Source organism: Podarcis liolepis (genome assembly GCF_965112155.1).
Source record: "Podarcis liolepis genome assembly, chromosome: 9".
Classification (NCBI taxonomy): domain Eukaryota; kingdom Metazoa; phylum Chordata; class Lepidosauria; order Squamata; family Lacertidae; genus Podarcis; species Podarcis liolepis.
The window spans coordinates 17,496,738-17,519,280 of record NC_139564.1 but is presented as its reverse complement, the minus strand read 5'-3'; the positions used below and the strand labels follow the sequence as shown (position 1 = coordinate 17,519,280).

At 42.0% G+C, this 22,543-nt stretch overlaps 1 protein-coding gene across 4 annotated transcripts in view; it reads right to left on the bottom strand.

Annotated features, from left to right (window-relative positions):
- CCSER1 (coiled-coil serine rich protein 1) overlaps positions 1–22,543 on the bottom strand; it is a 704,602-nt gene that overhangs the window by 13,346 nt on the left and 668,713 nt on the right. Inside the window, exon 11 of one of the 4 annotated variants that reach the window (XM_083458657.1) lies at positions 13,583–13,607. The exons of the other annotated variants lie outside the window; for them this stretch is intronic. Coding sequence (XP_083314783.1) covers positions 13,598–13,607 — 10 coding nt within the window. The 3' untranslated portion in view covers positions 13,583–13,597. Of the gene's footprint in view, positions 1–13,582; positions 13,608–22,543 lie in introns of those variants that run through there. 4 annotated transcript variants of the gene reach the window in all.

Genomic DNA, 22,543 nt, shown 5'->3' with positions numbered 1-22,543 from the left:
GATTTTACTTCAGTTGGCTCCACATGCTGCTCACTAGGCCCCAGCCACTGACATGCTAAATCGTGTCTTCCCTTAAAGAGGGCACGTGTTGTGATGAGACCTAGAGACCAGCCTCCTGTGTTGTGGGTGGGTAAGATTCAACAGCCACAACACCCGATTGGTAGGTCCCTCGATGTTGGGTTCAATCTGGCCAATGGGGCGCAGTCCAAACAGATCGGGGGACCTATATATACCTATGCACGTGACCCAGAGCTTCCTCTTTCGGCTCGTGCATTCGGAACACCTGCCTACCTCTCCCTACTTTTAGGGCATTTTGTGATTGACCTTGCTATGCCGTCGTGTGTCGTCTGTCATTGGGACAGGGACTCAAATGGTTTGGTCAACCCCTGAGAGAGGGTTGTGTCCATGCCTGAGTCCAGGGGGGGCATCTGGGTGGTGAACATAGTCTGTTCCCGGCTTTTTGCCTACCCTGGTGTTCACCCTTGGCTGACTTATGCTGGTGCCCTGGGTCAGTGCTGCCTGCAAGGTGCAGGGAGCTAGTCGAACCAGAGCCTATGCAACCACTCACCTTCTGTAATCAATAAAGCTGTGGCCTAAAATCTGCTAAAAACCAAAACTAAAATTTGAGTCAAGTGTGTCTTTATTTAGGGGGGAGGTCTCTGGGTCTGAACACGCAAAACCAACCAACCCTTCATCATGGCAGACTCACCAGGATTAGCCTTTCAACAGCCTCTTATCTCCTACATCTTTCCTTCCATTTCACCATCCAACTTGCCAGTCCTTGCACCTCCCTGTGAAGAAAATCCTTATCTTGAGAAAGACAGAGAGGCTTTGTCCAGGCATTAAGAAATGGGAGTGGGCGAGTGTGGAGGGAAGATGGGGCAGCATGTGCCAGCCTCTCCCCCAACCGCAACCCCTACTGGCTGCACACCTGACTTCCTTCATTGAGTAGGAAGACTGGTAAAGGAGTTCATAATAATTTCCTCATATTTTTGTTTGCATTGCTCTTATTTCCATGGTGTCTCCTCACCTGTCTGGTAAAAAGAAATAGTCTCTTCATTTAGCATCACATTAGTAATGAACATTTCATACTGACATCAATTTATTTAGATAGGTGTTTCGGTGGGTGGGAGCGTTTTATTTTGTTTTATTGCCTTTTTGTGCATGCAGCACCTGAGGGGAAAACTAGGATTGGTTTTGCTCTGAGATTAAACTGCTTGGGCTCCTTCTATCTGCTCGGAAGCAGATAAGAGAACATGGCACAGTAGCCCTTTCTTTTAAATCAACATTGAGCTCTTCTATTTCCTGTGCTGAGACACCGCGTGTTAATAATTGCCAGTGCCTACGATCATAAAAAAGGAATACATAAAATATGAATTGTATTCAGCTCAAGATACGCAGTGCTTTCGTAAATACTGTAATGAAAACCTGGCTGACAACGATTGATGCAAAATGCTTCTTGTACTATGGGATGTGTCACTGTGCAAGGATAATGTCATTAATATACATGCAGCACAGTAGCTCAATCAGCACCGAGACTTTTCTCTTTTCTGTCCTCCCCCCCACCAATGCCTTTTATTTGAAATTGGCTTAATATTTCTTCCTCTCTACCAGCTCCTTTTCTCTCAGTAATCAAATGACCAACAACCGTCAATACCTTCACAATATCTAAATGAAGCAGGCAAGCATTCATTGGTAGCAGCCAGTGAAGTGGCTACTAGGATATAAGACAACACTGAGAGAGGGGGAATTGCATAACCTCACTGGCGAGTGTCAGGAGGTCTTGGTGGAATCTGCTAAAGAACCCTGTGTTGGAATGGACCAGTATGGTACCCTCCAGATATAGTCAGACTGCAATTCCCTTCATCCCTGATCATTGGCAATGCTGGCTAGACCTGCTGGGAGTTGGAGTCTACACATACCCAGAAGGCCCCATGCTGACTCCATGTGCACGTTGGCCTACACATTGCCAAAAAAAGAGAGGAAATACATCACCCCAAAAAAGAGGACAGAGATCTGGGTCACATTTGTATGTGCTACTTTATATGTATAGATGCAAATTTAGGAATAATTACTAAAATTGGAATATAATTACATCTCCCCAAAGTGAGAAAGACTGTGACCAGGTGTCTATCATTCTGCTAGACAGGTACTAATTGTGGATAGGCAGCTTCAAAGGACTCTACTCTCTATTGAGATGGTTCTTCTTTAAACCAAGCTTGATCCAAGTAACAAATAAAGGGCTACTTTAATTGGATCAGGGGTGGAAAGCCTGAGGCCTTCCAGATGTTGTTGGACTATAACTTCCATCATCTCTGACTGTAGGCCGCACTGGCTGAGGCTGTTAAACCACATCTGCAGGGCCACGTGGCCATCTTCTCTGAATTAGAGGAGTTTCCTCTGGCAGTCATTCATAGAGACAACCCAATACTTTGTAAAATAAGGCACACAACCGCCCACATACACTAGTGCCACACAATGTAGATGATGATGCCAGCAGTCTAGGTGCGACTAGAATTCAAATAAAGATGCAATATAAGAAATAAAAGAAGCAATAGAAATACAACTGAAAATCACTATGAATATCCAATGTGATGGGTGTGCTATCTCCCCTATTCAGACAAAAAAACACCCACAGATATGACATGGACCACCTAAATGAAGTTTGCAGACCACTGGTGGCCCACAGACCAAAGTTTGGGAACCTCTGCTCTGCAATATTTACTTGAGGTAAATGACATTTTAGGTATTTATACTGCTGAGTATTAAGATTTGTGGAATATATGTTAAATGAAGCCTGGATTGCCACATGTAATCTCCCCCCCCATCCTTTTTTTTGACACCTAAAGCATCCTCTGATGTTGAAGAGCGCTAGGGAGCCCCTGTGTGTACAGAGCTTCATGGCTGATTAGAACCATTGCACTGTGAAAAAGAAAAAGAAAACAAAAGAAAGCAGCAGCACTATATGAGAAAAGCTGTGAACCTCCTTTCACAACAAAGCCCCCACCTTAGCTCTTCTGAAAATTCACAGCCAAGTCTTTTGATTCTTTATTAGTTGAATTTATCAATTTCATGAGGCAGGACAGCAGGAGAGATTCCCACTGACATTATTATATAAAATGATTATGTAAAACAATTATTCTTACTGGAAAGGTTTAGTTTGTGCATTAAGAAAAGTGTGGTTTCAATGTTCAGGGCCAACCCTTACGAAAAATTCTGAAGGAATTACAAATGCCTCAGTATAATTTCAATCAGATTCTGAATTAATTCTAATTAACTTTTTCGTAAAGGGAGTACAGTCACCATATCCCTTGGCAAAAAAATGAAAAAAGAGAGGGGTTTTTTACTTCAAAAAAAAGCAAGGAAGGCAACATTGTAATGCACTTCATTTTAGCAATTAGTGCCTATGCAGTTATTTTTTCAAAAGGTGTATTCATGTTTAATGAAAGACCTCAATTAATTTGTTACAAAGAAGCATTTTCTTTTCTGAAATATATTCATAACTTTGCAGACTAAGGGCATTTGGCACTTTTGTGTTTAGAGAGCAGGACAGAATTACACACACCTGCAGATTTGTGTGTGAGAGAGAGGTGTTCCATTCAACTCAGTGGGGCTTACTCCTGAGTAGAGTATTGGTTTGCACTGTTAGTAGCAAGCACATATCCACCATAGTGAGATGTATACTCCATAGCTCATTTTAGCAGAATGCTCTAATAATAATAATTTATTATTTATTATTTATACCCCGCCCATCTGGCTGGGTTTCACCAGCCACTCTGGGTGGCTTCCAACCGAATATTAAAAACAATACAGCATCAAACATTAAAAACTTCCCTATTGTTTTCTGGACAATAATTTAAAGGGAATCCAAAGATGAATTGTTTAGTTATTTTCCCTCTAGTCAAGCCATTATGACCAACATATTGTAATTATTACTTCTAATCAATATTTCCTAATAACCTTTTCCAGGAAAGCTTGCAGCAAGGAGATGTCCCTGTTGCCTTATTCGGTGTAATGGTCAATTTTCCATGATACAAGCTGTGATGAAAAGCCTTCTCGATTACAGTTTTCATACACTCGTTCTCTCTGTATTAAAGTTGACCTCAAGAGGACCTGAGAGCCTGCTGACCTAATCACCTCCCAGGAAACATGGTGCCTTAGGGAGCTGTTACATGCCTCTTCTTTCCCAGGAAACCACAAAGCATTTCCCCTTCAAGCAGCAGAAAGAATTAAATGCATAGAAGTTGGTAGTGATTAAGCCCACCACCTCTCGAATTTTCAGATATTCTCTGTCTTCAGTAATTCTATCTCAAGACCTGGCAGGCAGAGTCTAGAGCTCTGTCTTCCCATTAACTGGTCCAGATTTAAAAGTGACTTGCCAACTCCTGGCTCATCAGGACATGAATCCCAATGGGAAAAAGCGATGGGTGGATCAGTCTGTTTAAAGTTGACATGAAATGGAAGCAGACCAACCCAACCGTCTTTCTCCCCTATAAAGCCATTCATGAAGCCAGTGTCCATAACCTAATCCCATCCATTTCTGTAATGCCAGTCATAGGTCAATCCCATCCCATTTCTGTACCAGTCTGTTATTGCTTGTTTATTGCTAGGTTTTTGCAGCATTCTGCCGGTAAAAATGAGAATCAAAATGTCCCTCAAAACCTACAGGTTGTGAAATCAGGGGGCATTTCAGTAACTCTGGAAGTGTGACCAGGGGCAAAGTGTTTGCTTGACTTGCCACTGACAGGGTTTGTGTCACCGTGATGTTTGTGCTATTCTTGGACACACCAAAATAGCTAGGCTTTGGGTTCATATAGTCTGGAGTCTGCCCCTTTCCTACCCAGTTGTCCGAAGCTTTTATTTCAAGAGCTGGCAACTGTACAGTTGTACAGTGGTACCTCGAGTTAAGAACTTAATTCGTTTCGGAGGTCCGTTCTTAACCTGAAACTGTTCTTAACCTGAAGCACCACTTTAGCTGCGCGATTTCTGTTCTCATCGTGAAGCAAAGTTCTTAACCCAAGGTACTATTTCTGGGTTAGCTGAGTCTGTAACCTGAAGCGTCTGTAACCCAAAGCAACTGTAACCTAAGGTACCACTGTAAATGGAATCATACCGGGAACTGGGGCACTTAGGATGGCCATGTGATCAATTTATTTGTATTTATTAAGAAAGGTTTATAGGCCATTTAATCATGAGACGCAGCAAAATTATCTGTAAAATGCAGCTAAAAGCTTCCAAAATGTTAAAAAATGTGTACTTAAAATAATTATCAATGAAACACTGATAAAATTCGCAAAACATTAAAAAACTAAGCTATATGCAGGATAGACTTGCTGAAATAAAAACAGGTGTTTAAAAGAAGATACAGATAGGTAGCCGTGTTGGTCTGCCATAGTCAAAATAAAAAAAGTTCCTTCCAGTAGCACCTTAAAGACAACACCCGGACAACACCATTACTGGCCCCAACAACATCACACATACCATCTCGGGACTATTTAATTGCTCATCGTCTAACATTGTGTATGCCATCAAATGCCAACAGTGTCCTTCAGCTCTCTATATTGGACAAACAGGCCAAACCTTACACCAAAGAATAAACGGACATAAATCTGACATCAAGAATCACAAAACAGAGAAACCAGTAGGAGAACACTTCAATCTCCCAGGACATTCTATACAAGATCTCAAAGTAGCTGTTTTACTACAAAGGAATTTCAGAAATAGACTGGAAAGAGAAGCTGCTGAATTGCAACTCATTACCAAACTTAAAACCATGGAGAGACCTGGTCTGAACAAAGACATTGGATTCTTATCTCATTATACATGACTAAGCCATTTTTCACCTTCTCACCCCTTGCCTTTTCCTGTAAGACCTATTGCAGTCGTTAAGAGTCGTCTACAGGCTCATCTCAGCTATCTGCCAATCACCCATTCCCACCACCCTTCTGAGTAATACCCCTCCCCACCTTCTCACTATATAGAAGGATCTGGCAACTTCTGTTTCAGTGTATCTGAAGAAGTGTGCATGCACACGAAAGCTCATACCAAGAACTAACTTAGTTGGTCTTTAAGGTGCCACTGGAAGGAACTTTTTTATTAAAACAAAATAGTGAAGGTGCCTGACTAATGGCCACAGGAAGAGAGCTCTGAAGTGTAGGCACAGCAACACTAAAATATCAGCCCTTCAATAGTTATAAAATCAGAATATGACTGGTGATGACAGTGTTCAATATTACTTCTCAGTCACGGCACCAAGTAGGTGATAATGGACCAGAAGCTAGTAAAACATTCTGAGCAACAGAGGGTACAGGAGTCATACCCAATCTGGTGTCCTTCAGATATTATGGACTGACTACAGCTCCCATTAGCTCCATTCCAGTATGGGCAATGGTAAATGGATGATGGGAATTATAGTCAAAAACATGGTCGTGGATTATGGGAATTGTAGTCCAAGTAATGTAATGAGCAGCACATTGGGGGATGCTGCGGTGTAGTGATAGTGTATGTAGATCAGTAAGCACAGTCCCATTTCCCCGCCCCCTGCCACATGCACTCACAAGTACACCTGCAGGCATACCGGCTTATCTTCGCAAGTCTCTGGACTTTGTGAAGCACCTCACCTACACTCACAATTAGGAGTACAACTTTCCCAGCACTGCAGGGATTGGCAAAAGAGAAGTGGATAAATACTAACAGTTTTGTCAGCTAACATAACAAAGAACAGGAAACCTGCATTTCTATTCTCAGAGTGAATAGTGGTGTAGCATGCATTTTGCATAATAAAGTCTGTAGTCATTGCTTTTTACACTTTCAGGAGGACCGAAGGCTGAGGCATGTAATGATTCAGCCGGGGTTGGCAGTGGATGCCACTCTTTGTTCTGCAGGTTCATCGCCTTCTAAACATAACATACTTCAGAGACTTTGTTTTGCCTTTGCTAATCTGTCAAAGACTTACAGTGTTCAGCCGATATGAAAATGTCTCATAATGGAGAGGAAGAGCTCTTGGGATATCAAAGTGCTGCAGGGAAGAGATGTCACAGAAATGCAGAAGGTAAATAAATTCCCCCTCTCTCCCCATCGTGAGTTCTAGTAAATATCTACAACCTGCTCTGTCAATACTAATGTTCAGAACATTTATCAAAAGATGTGATGTAACTGGGAATACATATTGAGAATATATATTGAAAGGGCAAGGGGACAAGGTTGAACTTGTTCCATATTGCAGGGAGGTTATGCAGGAAGGAAACTATTCTAATGAACAAAATAGCTGATTTGTACTTGGGCACAGCAATCTAAGCTACACCTCACTTTGGAAAATGGATCAGTTTTCTTTCTGAAGCAAGAACAAAGTTTTCCCACACTCACGATGATGTTCTGATTGTAGACGTTCAATGCCCTTGATCGCTAAGCCTTAAGGTACTATCTGTACCATACAGTTAAAGCAGTATCATACCACTGTAAACAGTCACGGCTTCCCCCAAAGACAGCTTGTTAACGGTGCTGAGAGTTCTTAGGAGACCCCTATTCTCCTTACAAAACTACAGTTCCTACAGTTCCCTGGGAAGAGACATTGACTGTTAAACCACTCTGGAAACTAAAGATCTGTAAGGGGAATGGTGATCTCTTAACAATTCTCCACACCCTTAACAAACTACAATTCCCAGGTATGATACTGCTTTAAATGCATAGTGCAGATGGGGTATTCGTCACTTTAATGATGGAATGTATTTCCTAGACAATGAGAGTGACTGTAGCGGGTGGAGTGGCCTTCTTCAATCTCTCAATTTTCCATATAAAACCTGTCTAGTGTTCCTACACCTCTTGAATGTCTGGCTCTTGTTACTTTTTCAATCTTTTCAGCACCAGCATTTCTTTGATAGAAGGTGCTTGACACTGACATTTTGCCAAAATTGAAATGTGATGTGAATTTAGGAGTTCTCCATCAGGTGAATCACTTGGGGAATTTTGCGGGAAGCCTAAAGAATTTGAATAAGGCCAGTAAAAAATTATCTGGCCAGTTCTGTTGCACACACCTAATTTGATCCCATGTTTCCACCAAAGTGGAAGTCAAAGACTATTAAAGGTATTTTGATTATTATTGTTTTTAGTTGAGAACTGCGCTGGGACATTTGTGAAGTGTAAAAGTTGGTGGATAATTAAGTTCTGATCCACACATTAGTCCAAGAGGTGCATATCAGGTCCATTTGCATTGGCATTTCAAAGACTGAATTCTTCAAGCATCCTTAATGCAGCAAATACATATTTTTAGCTGGCAAGCAACTCCAAAAAGGCATTGTGGATAGAGTTCTTAAGCAAGTTTCCATTTCCTTTCATGAACTCATTTTGTGGCCCTCATACACGGTTATTAGTATATTTTTAGTAGGACTAAATATATTGAGCAAATTGATCTGGTCCATTTGTAGCATACACCCAAGTGTCGAAGCTTGCACTTTAATTTCATTTTGAGCTTTGGTTGATGCTGTATAGTGTTTCCTGCAATAGCAAAGTCAGCCTTTAATGTACTGTTAACATGCTTAGATACTTAGAGCCAAAGGGTTTGGGAAAGATATTACAACTACAACAAATTCCTGTATTTATATTCATTAAGATTTAGTGTACTGCATGTACATAAAATCTTCCATGTTTATAAGGAACTCTCACATGTTGCCTACCTGCCTAACTGCTTTGCAGTGCTGCAGAAGCCATTGACTAATCTCCTGTGATGTCCTGGAACATTCATAAACATTCTAATTTCTGGAAGTTGATTCTTCAGTCATAAAGTGTTCACTCAGGGGAATCAACAGTAGAGCTGCGCACCAGTTCTGATCAAATCCCAGATCACAAACTGAATAGGGCTGATTTGGGTCGATCCAGGAGTTGCTGTGTATGATTTAATGCAACCCAGGATTTCCCCAGTCCACTTGGATGGACCCAGGGCTGTCAAACATAGGTGGTAGTCACACAACTATATGTTTAATCGGGGTTTGCAACTCTAAATAAACATCTGCTAAGCAATAAGGGGAAGTGCAAAGGAGACGCAGGCAGAAACTTTTACCTGTCCCTTCATAAGTAAGTATTATAGCAGGGATGGGGAACCTGTGGTCTTGTTGGGCTATAGCTCCCTTCATTTCTGACCATCAGCTATGATGATGGAATCTAATAACAGCTGGAAGGCTACAGCTTCCCTCTCTCTGTGATATAGCATGGGAGGTGTTCCATATGATGTTTACCAGAACATTGGAAGCAACAATGTGGAAGAAGTGAATTCTGGTTTAATGATGTACTTCTCAGCAACAAATGCCGGATGTGGAGCCCTAATGAGTGGCATCTCCAGGGGTTTGTGACAGAGTTTGCCTGCTCTTTGAAACATATATTGGAGGCCATGGTGTGCATAGAGACACATTTTAGGTCCTATTATTGTACCTTTCCCAGAATTGTTTGAGTCAGAAAATGGAGAAGAATCCATTGCTATGAGGACAGCAGTGCTTTAGGTTTAGAAAGGAGTTTGCAGCACTTGTTTGCAGCCTCTCCATTTTGTCTGTCCGTCCACATTTGCTTTTTCTAAAGCTAAACCATTTTCGTAGCAGAACGTTCCTGAAATTGCAAATCAGTTAGTTGTGACTTAACTCTCCAGCAAAACCTAGCTTAATACATGGGCTGAAAACATGCTACCATTAATGTAATGAATACATTAAATGCATTTTAAACAGTCTACTGCAAGTTGTTGTTGTTGTGTTAAAGACCATTTGTCTAGTCTGTGTGCTTAAGAGCATATAGCTTTGACAGTGGCAATTGCATCAAGCTAGTAAAGAGCCATCATTTGTGTTGAGATGCTTCTGCTAAGCAAAACTGCTTTCACCTTCAAGGGCATAGTGGAATATTGCCATAGAGACCATCTATTTTTAGAAGTAACTACTGAAGAGCCCCCTTGTGCTTTGTACTTCCTATTTTGTATTTATCATGGATAAATATCGCCTTAATTTTTGTGGACGTATACAGTTTGCGGCATAGGAGTTGTGCAAAGTGGGGTCATATCCTGTTCATTGCTTTACATTAATGAACTGGGAGATCCATCAGGTGACAGTTGTACCCAAACCTGAGGTTTGCTGGCTCAGAGTCCATAACATCTTATGTTGAGACACAGAAATACTGCAACGTCAATTATATTATTTGGTCTTAGAGATGATATGACTATATTGCTCAACTCTGGGCAGCAACCAAGTGCTGAATGCAGACACACACTCTACAGCAGTGGTGTCCAAACTTTTTTCAAAGAGGGCCAGATTTGATGAAGTGAAGGGCCATGAGGGCCGACCAAAGAGCTTTTTTTATGATTGAAGTTGTAAAGCTTTTTTTAGTTTTTCATGTTTTTAAGGGTTGAAGTTGTTGAGGGTTTTTTTAGGATTTTACCCCAGGAAATGAACTGCCACAGAGGCTGGATTAAACTGACCAGTGGGCCAGATTAAGCCCCCGAAACAGACTCTGGACATGGTTGTAAGCTGTCCTGATAAATGGTTGGGGCACTGGATCTTTGCCAAACCAGCAACTTCCAATTTCCAAGTGGAACAGTTGGATTTGAACAGTTCTGGTTCATCTTCTCCAAGCTTGGCCTGATGATGCTCAAAGAGATCTTGTTTTTTGTCAAAGCTCTATGACAGGGGTCAGCGATTTTTTTCAGCAGGGGGCCGGTCCACTATCCCTCAGACCTTGTGGGGAGGAGGCAGACTATATTTTGGAAAGGTAAAAAATGAACAAATTCCTATGCCCCACAAATAACCCTGAGATGCATTTTAAATAAAAGGACACATTCTACTCATGTAAAAACACACTGATTCCTGGACCGTCTGCGGGCCGGATTTAGAAGGCAATTGGGCAAGATTTGGCCCCCAGGCCTTAGTTTGCCTACCCATGTTCTATGATTGGCCAGGAAGATCAGTCAGGCCTCAAAGTACTAAATGGGTGCCTATCCCTCTGACCCGGCACATTGTAAGCTGGTGTTCTGGGGAGCTAAGGGGCGGCAAGACACAGCTGGCACAGACAGCCCTCAGTGAAGCTGTTTCCTAGTGTTCATAGCCAAAGCCTTCACCTGGACCCACTGGCAATTCCTGAAAGACAACTCCTCCAATTTACCCTTTGTTCATGTCTAATCGAAGTCACGTGGCTCACTCCTTGTATGAATGAACTGGATCAGGCATCAGAGCTCATTCTCTGAATAGCCCCACATCGTCATTTATGGAAAGCACACCCATGAGAAGGTCACCAGGCACTTTCATTGCTGAGTTTTGGGCACTAGGATTAAGGCTGGGTTTTTTTTTATTTTTCAGGGCATTTTCATGAATAATTTGTTGAAGTATTGGACTCTGAAACATGTCGTTTAATCATTAGTTATATGCAGTTTTGCTTGTTGTTTCTATATATTATTTAAGAGGTGTATTTATTTGAAATTTATGGCTGCTCACATTTTTGTTTTAGCATTTTCTGTTGTTTTTAACAACCTGCTTCTGTAGTTCTAGATTTATTTTATTGTTGCATTTTATTTTTATTTTGCTTGTGTTATTCTTCATTGCTTTTATAATGTTTAAGTTTAAAAGGAGGGGGCACATTCCCTAAACAAGTATAGTTATGCACACATATGGTGCAGTAGATGTCAGAAATTTGGACAGCGCTGAAAATACCAGACGACTTTTGTGAATGTTCAAAAACTCATAGAGATGCATTCCCGAATGATGACACCTATCTTAGTATTGTTGCTGGCATTCCACAGCATACGCCTGGAATGTGAGGAATACATATCTATATTAAGACATTCCTCAAAGTTATTGGGGATTGGCAGCACTTACATGTGAATGTCTACATTCATCAACTTGTGTACGTTCTCTGCAATACACACACACACTGCTGAAACTAGCATCTTTTTTTATCAGACTCCAGTTAGATGCCAGTCCCAAGTTAGATGCCAGTCCCAAGACATTTCCTTCCTTCCTTCCTTCCTTCCTTCCTTCCTTCCTTCCTTCCATCCATCAGGCAACACTTGGAGTCCTTTCAGCTTGTTTATTTGGGCTTCAGTCCATGTTGCTGCTGTTATTTATTGGATGTACAGTGGTACCTCAGGTTACATACTCTTCAGGTTGAAGACTCTGCTAACCCAGAAATAGTGCTTCAGGTTAAGAACTTTGCTTCAGGATGAGAACAGAAATCGGGCTCCAGCAGCGCGACAGCAGCAGGAGGCCCCATTAGCTAAAGTGGTGCTTCAGGTTAAGAACAGTTTCAGGTTAAGTACGGACCTCCGGAATGAATTAAGTACTTAACCTGAGGTACCACTGTATTAGTCTCTCTCTCTCTCTCTCTCTCTCTCTCTCTCGTTTTACAAAAAGTAAACTTAAAGCAACTTAAAGACCAATGCAAAGCTAAAACAAAATAAAAGCTAAAAACATTGATATGCACATTGATTTTGCTGTAGCAAAAGCATATCCCACCCACTGAAAGAGGCTTATCCTACTTACTCCCAAGTCATCCAACTGACTTCAACAGGAGGACACTTGGGTGAATCAAGTTCTCACCTTGTGTTCAGCGTTCATTAGAACATTCTACCTGAAACTGATTTCTTAACTTCGAAGGCTGCGCATGCACGAGGAGACTGCTTTTGTTCCTAATTTATGGTCCATTCAGCTTGCATAATTGTTATGTGTTGTTTCATGGTGGCTGGCGAAGCTCTCCGCAATCTACACAATAAAATGTAATGATCTACTCTTTCCACTGCCTGTTTCTCCACCAAGCCAAGAGTACCAAGGGAGCCAATAATAAATGATCCACACGAACTGAAATGTTAGGGAAGAGCTCAGAAAAGTTATTTTCACATTTTGCTCACCAAATAGAGCTATGACTTGTGTTAAATGCCAGCTGTGAGGTATGATTGGTCTGAATACCAAGAGAGCATAAGAGATTCATGCGCTAATGAATCAAATCCTCCCATTATAATATAATGTGTTTTTCCCCCCTTTTCTTTTTAACATGCTTCTCTTCAGCATTTTCCTCTTTTAATCATCTATAGCTCTTCCCTGCTCACATCTCACTCTCAGTCGAGACAAATATCTTCAAAGAATAGGCAATTTTCATAGCCATTAGCAACACCCAGAGTACAACTGCTGTAGCTGTTATTTTTCTATTATTGTAAAAGGGATTTAGATTAGTTACACCTTGAAATGTGTGCCCTCACTTACGTTCCAGGAAACAAGATTTGCAACTTATTTTTCTACTGATATCAAACCTTATTCTTGGTCAGTTGATGTATGTATTATATCCTCTGCTTTCGGATGCTGAGATCCTCCTTGACTTTGACTGAAATTGGGCTATATTTATACAGATGATTTTGTTTTTGTTTTTTTAAAGAGATAAGATTATGGTTAATACTAGTGTTCTTGCAGTGTAGAATCATATAGTGATTCTTTCCCCCTAAATAGGCCTGAATGAAAAGAAAGCCATACACATAGGATTAAGGCTGTAATCCCATACACACTTACCCCCTGAACTCAGTGACACTCACATCTTTGGGATGGAGATGGAATTCAATTCAGTTTGTATTTAAAGATGAGCACAGCTAATTCATACTTGATGAAACAATAATTGAACCATAGCACCAGCATCCTTAAAAATTAACATTTCTCCAAACTTGCAGTGCAGTTTTCCACAAAAATCCACGTATTAGGGCAAGGTGTACATATAAATGCACATGTTAGTGAAAATAACATGCAAATTCATCATATTAGGGGAAATTGCTTGCAAAAATGTGTATATTTGTCAAAATTGCATACAAATATGTGATTATTAGGATAGATTCACACTAGAATGCTGTTGAGTTTTCAAGAGGATTTTTTTTTCTAATGGCAATTGGTGCAAAAAGGTGAAGAACTGAGTTTAAGACTGCAGAAACAAAAAACTGGGAGAACCAAAATGGACAAGTTCTTCCATCCCTAGATCAGAGTAGACGTTCATATGACTGCAGTGTAAATCATTTGCTGGCTCAGTTCAGAAAGCATCAAGCCTCACTTAGCAGGAGAGATCAGCTCAATTTAATCAACTTTTTAACAGATGTCATTAATAACTTTTGCCTTTACAAATCATGCCACTTGCCTTGTGAACAGCTTCAGCATTTGGGATACTGAGCTTAACTGAGCTGTCCAGAAGACTTTAAGCCTTAGCATCTCGCCATGATGCTAATTTGTAAGTCGCCATCCACATGAGTCTAAATGTGATTTACATAATAACAACTAAAAATAAGCTTCTGAAACAGTCACAAAAAGGACAACTAGAGATAGGTTTGAAAACAATAAGCACCTAAGGCAGAGAGACCTTTTAACCCAGCTGGGAAAGCTTGTTGAATCAGAAATATTTCTGGAAAGTACAAACAGAGAGCACATGTCATATCTCAACAGGGATCCTGTTCCACAGAACAGGGGCAGCTACACTGAAAGACTCTTACACTGGTAAAATCATAGAATGATTTGTTGGCAGGGATAGTACTTTCAGCAGTAACTTGTGCTCACCATTGAGGCAGGAATATTGGGGCACTTCTTTGTTGGTGTCACTGAGCAGTTCTGATCAGAGGGACACCTACACCCATACAAACGTCCCATGTTGGGCAAAAGATTCCTTAATTGCAGGGGATTGGAATATGACAACAACAACAACACAACAACAACAATTTCTTTGTACCCCGCCCATCTGGCTGGGTCTCCCCAGCCAGTCTGGGTGGCTGCCAACAAAGATTAAAAACACATTAAAATGCCACACATTAAAAACTTCCCTGATGTCTTCTAAATGTCAGGTAGTTGTTTATCTCTTTGACATCTGATGGGTGGGTGTTCCACAGGTGCCACTACCGAGAAGGCCCTCTGCCTGGTTCCCTGTAGCTTGGCTTCTCGCAGTGAGAGCAGGTCCTTGTGGTTCCTTCCAACTCTTATGATTCTATGAACCCCCCCCCCAACACACTCAGAGCTGCTGGTCGGGGGTTTGGATTTCTCTGTCTGACATCATTTGGATTAAATAATCAAGTTTATTCAAACTATTTCCAAACTGAACTTAGTTTGCCCATCAAAATGGCAATGTTGTGCTGGCATATATACAGGTGGGTGAGACAATGTCAGTGCAAGGATAGGAGACTTTGTGATAAATGTGTTGTTGTTGTTTTTTTAAAAAATCTTCCTTCCTCCTTCCCAAAGCTGGGCAAGTGCTAATCAGGCATTGGGAAGGAGGTAGGAGAGCTCTAGGACCCTGTCAAAGCCCTCAAGCCACTTCCCAAAGCCCGTCTTAAGATGGCACTGCAAGGTCTGAAGGCAGGGTGTCAAATGACCTCATACAGGGTTGTATATGGCCAAGTTCCACTCCTGTCAGTGAGGAGGCAGATGAGCAGGGCCAGAGGGCTTCAAGGATTGGCTATGGGCCCCATTTGGGTGTAAAAAAGGTAAGGTAAAGAACCCCTGGACTGTTAAGTCCAGTCAAAGGTGACTATGGGGTTTGTGGCGCTCATCCCGCTTTCAGGCCAAGGGAGCTGGTGTTTGTCCACAGACAGCTTTCCGGGTCATGTGGCCAGCATGACTAAACCACTTCTGGCGCAATGGAACACCGGGACAGAAACCAGAGAGCACAGAAACGCTGTTTACCTTCCCACCACAGTAGTACCTATTTATCTACTTGCACTGGTATGCTTTTGAACTGCTAGGTTGGCAGGAGTTGGGACAGAGCAACGGGAGCTCAGCCTGTCGCGGGGATTCGAACTACCGACCTTCTGATCAGCAAGCCCAAGAGGCTCAGTGGTTTAGACCACAGCGCCACCTACGTGTGGGTGTGGGGATTGGCAGGTGCCCCACAATATTGATCCCCTGACACTCACTCTTAGTGTGTCAGTTGTTCATACTAAACAAGGAATAAGTTTAGTCACAATATTTAATCATGAAATATAACAGAAACAATGGATAAATGAGCCCATAAATAAGAGAATGACAGCAAGGAGAGTCCATGTGGTGTAGTGGTTAGGGTGCTGGATTAGGACGTAGCAGGCATGGGTTCAAATCCTCACTCACCCATGTAGCTCACTGAGTGACCTTGGGACAGTCAGGATCTCTTAGCCTAACCTATATCACAAAGTTGTTTTGATGATTAAAGGACAGGATAGAAGCATAATAATAAATAACATTAAAATATGGGAGTTGGGAGGGGGAAGGTTTTGTAAACTATCACTGATCAGCTTTAAAAACCACAATCCATATATTCCGAAGGAAGTATATTCATCTGATGAATATACCTGCTGTAACAACAACCAGAAGGCAAATGATATCAAAGTCTACAGATAAATGTGCTGATTGACTGCTTCAAAACTAAGGAGTTGGGGGAATGACAAATTCTATCATCTACCCAAAATATATCTATAAAAGCCTCTTTTGCTGTTTACTTAAAACACACAAATGCTCACTCACACACATCCTTCTGCTTAAGGGGAGAATAGGAAAGCAATACTCAGTCAGCGCTGACAGCAGAGACTCTAACAAATGGCAGTGGTCTTTCTTGTCAACACAGATCTCGCTTGCAACAGGGAGATAAAGTTCTGCTCAGAAACCTGAAGCACCAGCTGCAAAAGAGATATAAGCTGCCTGGCTGTGTCTCGACAGAGGGCGGAGGGAGGAAATTGAATCCGCTGTACTTTGTGACAAACAAGCGCACCACCATTAACTAATGACATGGCAGATAAAATAAATGGAGGTGCTAACTGTAATGTGTTTGGGATCTGAAAATAAGCTGTTAGGATTAGGGAGGGGAGGTGTCAGGACTTGACTCTGCAATAGGTCTTGAGTGAGTTTCCTGAAGGATGTTGTGGACGCAGGTCACATCCACCCCATTCGTTTACAGCACTCCTACGCCCCTTTAACAGTCATGGAGAATCCAGGTGACTGTAGTGTGTTAAGGAGGCTGGGAACTGTAGCTCTGTGATACTGGCACCTTTAACAAACTACAATTTTCAGGACTCTTTGGGGGAAGTAATGACTGTTAAAGTGGTATAAGAGTGCTTTAAATGGATGGTGTGGTTGTGGAAAATGTCGATCATTTTCCCTACCTGGGCAGTTATCTTTCGACAAGGGCCAACACTGATGCCAAAATCTAGCATTGCCTGAGCTCTGCGAGTGCAGCTTTCTCCCGATTGAAGTGCAATGTTTGAGGACCAGGGCATTCGCAGGGAAACCAAAATGCTTGTTTACAAAGCTATTGTACTACCAACCTTACTGTATGCTTGTGAAACATGGACCCACTTATAAACGCCATCTCCAACTCCTCAAAAGATTCCATCAACGGTGTCCCCAAAAAATTTTACACGTCACTTGGGAAGACAGGCAAACTAATGCCAGTGTACTGGAAGAAGCAAAGATCACCAGTGTTGAAGTGATGATTCTTCAACATCAACTTCGATGGACTGGTCATGTTGTGCGGATGCCCAATTATCGGCTTCCAAAGCAACTATTCTATTCTGAACTTAAAAATAGAAAGAGTAATGCTGGTGGTCAACAAAAGAGGTTTAAAGACTGTATCAAGTCAAATCTAAAAAAATTAGTATAAACACCGACAACTGGGAAACACTGACCTGAGAGCTTCAACTGGAGAGCAGCCTTTCCCAAAGGTGTCATGGACTTTGAAGACACTTGAACTCTGGACGAAAGGGAGAAACTTGCTAAGAGGAAGGCAGGTTTGGCAAACCCTCACCATGATCATGCGGGACGCGGGTGGCACTGTGGGTTAAACCACAGAGCCTAGGACTTGCTGATCGAAAGGTCGGCGGTTCGAATCCCCGCGGCAGGGTGAGCTCCCGTCGTTCGGTCCCAGCTCCTGCCCACCTAGCAGTTCGAAAGCACCCCTAAGTGCAAGTAGATAAATAGGGACCACTTTCTAGCGGGAAGGTAAACGGTGTTTCCGTGTGCGGTGCTGGTGCTGGCTCGCCAGATGCAGCTTCGTCACGCTGGCCACGTGACCCGGAAGTGTCTTCGGACAGCGCCGGCTCCCGGCCTCTTGAGCGAGATGAGCGCGCAACCCTAGAGTCGGTCACGACTGGCCCTGACGGGCAGGGGTACCTTTACCTTTACACCATGATCAACTCCTGCCCGGAAACCTATGTCCCCACTGTGGAAGGACATGTGGATCCAGAAGTGGCCTCCACAGTCACTTACGGACTACTGTTAAAACTGGGTTTATGGAAGACAATCTTACTCGGCTACGAGTGATAGAAGAAGAAGAAGAAGAAGAAGAAGAAGAAGAAGAAGAAGAAGAAGAAAGTGCTTTAAATGGATGGTGTGGTTGTGAGCATAGAAAGCCAACTCGTACCAGTTCAGAATGAATGTCCATTTAGCTCAATATTGTCTGCTCCGTCCAGCAGCAGCTCTCTAGGGTCACAGGCATAAAGGATGAGTTCCCATGACTTGATGGTTTGAGCTGGAGAGTCTAAGGATCAAATCTGGGATCTACTGCATGGGACGTTCTGCAGTGAGATGTTGCTCATCAATCTTGGGAAGAGGACCAAGAAGAAAGGCACCCAGAGTATGGGATGCTATCATCAAGCTAGTCCTGTTGCCACTAGCCACCAGCCTCTCCTCCAGAGACAGGAGAACAAGAAGAAGGTCCTCTGAACAGAGACAAGGCAATGTGAGTTGTTTTGGCTCAGGCCTCTGGAAGATTTCTACCACCGCCGAGGTTTTAGGATTTAACCCGCTGCACCAAGGCAGAGCATCCGACCCCTAAAGCATCCCTGCATAAGAAAAGACCACTCTCAGACAGCATGGCCCCTGACTGAACTGCTGTTGAATCTTGAATATAAGAAGCCCTTAAGACGCCAAATGACATAAAAGAAGCAGTTGCTTTTGGCTATGCAGATCAACACATTAAGTTTTAATTGGTTTAATTTAGTGAACTGCTAAAATTACTGTAAACATGCCTTGTGCTTTCTTGTCTTCTATCAAGACGTCAATTCCTTCATTACAAGCGAATGTAATATTCAGTTGACAGATACAGTGATTTGCATAGTATTAAATAAGAGCTGGTTCGAACCATAAGGTTCCCTGTTCTCTTTCTAAAATATCTGCTTTCTCTCTTCTTTCTTTTTGTCCCAGAATGCCAGTCAGACTTTCTCCTGCGCTCCTCCTCCCTCCACCATCACTGCCATAGATCAGTAGAAGATTCATCATACTCTTGAGTTCTATGAAGAAAGGAGGATGCTCTTTGTGAGCTAATATATTTTACTGGTTGAGCACTGAAGATGGTACAGGCAGGCCATTAAAGTTACCCGGGGGCTTCTTAAGGGGAGATAATAGCCAGCTACTCTTATCTCAGGCTGACAGAAACATGGCACACCAAGGAATGGCACAATTCATACAAGTCTGTTTGTGCAAAGGCAGGGGGATTGCATGAACACACAAAAGATGATGGGGGGGGGGAAAGAAAGCTAAACTAAAGAAGACTGATTCTCAAGTTTTTCCTTTCTGTACAACTGCAAAGATTCCTTCCAGGATTCTCTGTAAGTCCTGGAGTGGACTTCACTATACTTAGCCCAGAGCATTCTGGAATCCTGGTCTAGATCAAGGAATGGACCTGCAATAGACACTGAACTTGGGACATTTGTCATAGGAATAGTTGCTCCAGTTCTGCAAAATATGAATGATCTGTAATGCCTGCTTTCTCTGGAAGAAAGCAATGGCTGATCTGGCAAGGCTGTTGTGAGAAGATTGTGCGTGTGTTGCTAATCATTATATAAATGCTCTGACATGTCGCCAAACATAGGAGCCAACTCCTAGGGGCTGAGGTCCCTTCGGCCTCCACAATAAAATATTTGCTGCCTCCCAAAGCGCAGAGGAAAGATAAGTGTGGATAAGTCCAAAATTAAGACACCATGTCTAAATGTTTCTATCTAGATTCCCATTTATCATTGCATTCTCCTCTTTAGGGAAAATTCTTTAGCTTCCCCTCCTGCTTTAATATTGTGCTACTGATATTTTAAACTGATTGCATTTTTTTCATTTTATGATACACCTGACAGTTAGTTGCCCTGAGGGTCCCATTAAGATGGAAAGTGCAGGATAAAAACGTGTTTTGTTTTCTTTTATAAATAAGATAGGTAGATAGAAAGGTACTTACTTTCATGCTCACTTCAGCCCCTGATTAGTTCCTGGATACTATCTGCCATCAGCATCTCAATACCACCAAGGGAACGTTATTTCATTATAAATGGTTGGGAAGCTCAGTCCATATTGAAATGAATGGGGATTCTGCAAGAGCAGCTATTTGCAAACTGGAGCCTGGTTATATTAGAGAATTGATATAAACTATGGGCATCGATTTCCTTATTTATTTTCTTTCTTTTCCTCCAGCACTGATAAGCTTCTATTATTTCACCACTTTGGCAGTTTTAGTAGTTTGAAAAAAAAGTTCATTTTAAAATTTGGGTATGTTTGCCCATTGTATTTATTCTTTTGCTACTTTATGTTTATCCCTGCAGATTTTTATGTTAGACTATATATGTGCTAACATAAAAACGAGAAGACGAAAACATAAAACTGCCCCAAGAATTAACTGTAATGGGTTCAGGAGAATTCCTGAAGGAAGAGGACGAGTGGGTTTTTCCCACATTTCTTTTCTAAAAAATAATTTGAAACTTTAAAACACAATTAACTGTGCAATAAGGGATATTTAGAGTACTGGATGGTTCAAGGAGAGGCGTGCTAATACACAGTGTGTATAGTGATTACAACAACATTAAAAAGAAACACACAGCATAAACCTGGTTCAATATTTAGGTCACATCTGCACTTAGAACAGTATCATTCCACTTTAAATAGCCACGGGTTCCCTCAAAGCATACCGGGAACTGTAATTTCTTTCAAAAGTTCTGAGAGTTGTTCAAAGACTGCTAGTTCCTCCCACAGAGCTACAATTCCCAGAGTTCCCAGTTGTTAAACCAGTTGCAAACCAATTACAATCAGAACTAGAGTAGTTCCTAAAAGTATGTATCATAGGCCAGGGGACATCTTCAGCATGTGATGAAAGTTCGATGATTATGGTGCCACACACACCTCTGCGGGGAAGGAATTCAACAGCCAACAGCACTCCAAGCTTCTAAAGATGGAGGAACGACAAAAGCTGCCCAGTGGTGATCTTAACACCTGGAAGGGTCTACATGCAAGGAGTCAATCTTTCAGACATTTGGGGCCTACGTCGTTTAAGGGCTTTAAATGCTACCTTGAGCAACTTCAGTTGCCCCAGAAACAAACTAGTAACAATCAAATGTGTTGCATTACGTGCAGAGAGGGTTTTTTACATTAGAGAAATTAGAATATATTCTACCCTCGCTACCATCTGAAGTGGTACCAGAACCAACAGAGTATAGTGTGTAAGTTAAACCAAGGAGGCCTGAGTTCAAATCCTCACTGAGCCACAAAGCTTGTAAGGTGACCTTGAACCAATCACATTTCCATTGTGAGGATTAAATGGGGGAAACAGAACCTTGCAAACAATCCTGAGTTCCTTAGAGGCTAAATAACTCTGTGATTCATAATACATGAATCCTATCTCTCATCCTGAGTAAATATTAGGCACCTCGGGGGGGGGGCAGGGAGAGAATCCCACTGGCAAATGCTTTTAGGGCACAGATAGCACACGGATATGTAGAAAACATACAGCACCTAGTGGACAGTTTTTACCACTGTGCTCCCAAGCCATTTCACCAAACAAATTCTCCTTCACTTCAAATTGTGCCTGTGAGTGGTTGGAGTGAGGGAAACACTTGTAAATTCTCTGCACAGCGATATTCTCTCTCTTTCTCTCTCATATGTACCTGCTCTAAGTGTGGCAAACGAGGTCAACTGGATTTCCTTCTGGAAATGAACCTCAAGATCCTCCATCTCCAATTCAAGCTAGAAATTAGTAGTTTTTTGAAGACAGAGAAACGTGGCATTTTCTGCTCCAGGAGAAATCATCCTCACTTTCCATACTCAACGAGGTCAGATCATCTACTGCAACACAGTAACCTTTCAAATAACATATGCACTAGCTTGCTTGACTGGACCGCCCACCTTTCTCAAGTACAGAAAAAAGACCAGAGAAAAGGTCAGTGTGTCATAAACGTATCGTGGAAAGTGCAAGAGTTGTGACAACTAAATAAGAAACACCACCTTTATAAGAATACAGGTTCATACTGCACAATACTCAGAGTCAGGACACTTGATAACATGGAACAGGTTTGTGGGCTTCAGTTTATGTAGAGTGGCTGGGGCAACCTAGCCTGATGGGCAGGGTATAATAAAAATAATGCCCTACAACAACAAGGTAGCACTTAATCCACACATTATTATGCAAATAAAATGGATTCATGGGTACAGAGGTGCAAAAGTGCCATGGACCAGTAAATGATGGTTTGTCCTCTCAGGTTTGAACCAGGAATCAGATCTTCAGGGTTAAGGAACATAGGAATGTGCCCTATACTCAGTGAGACCATTGGTCCCTCTAGTTCATTGTG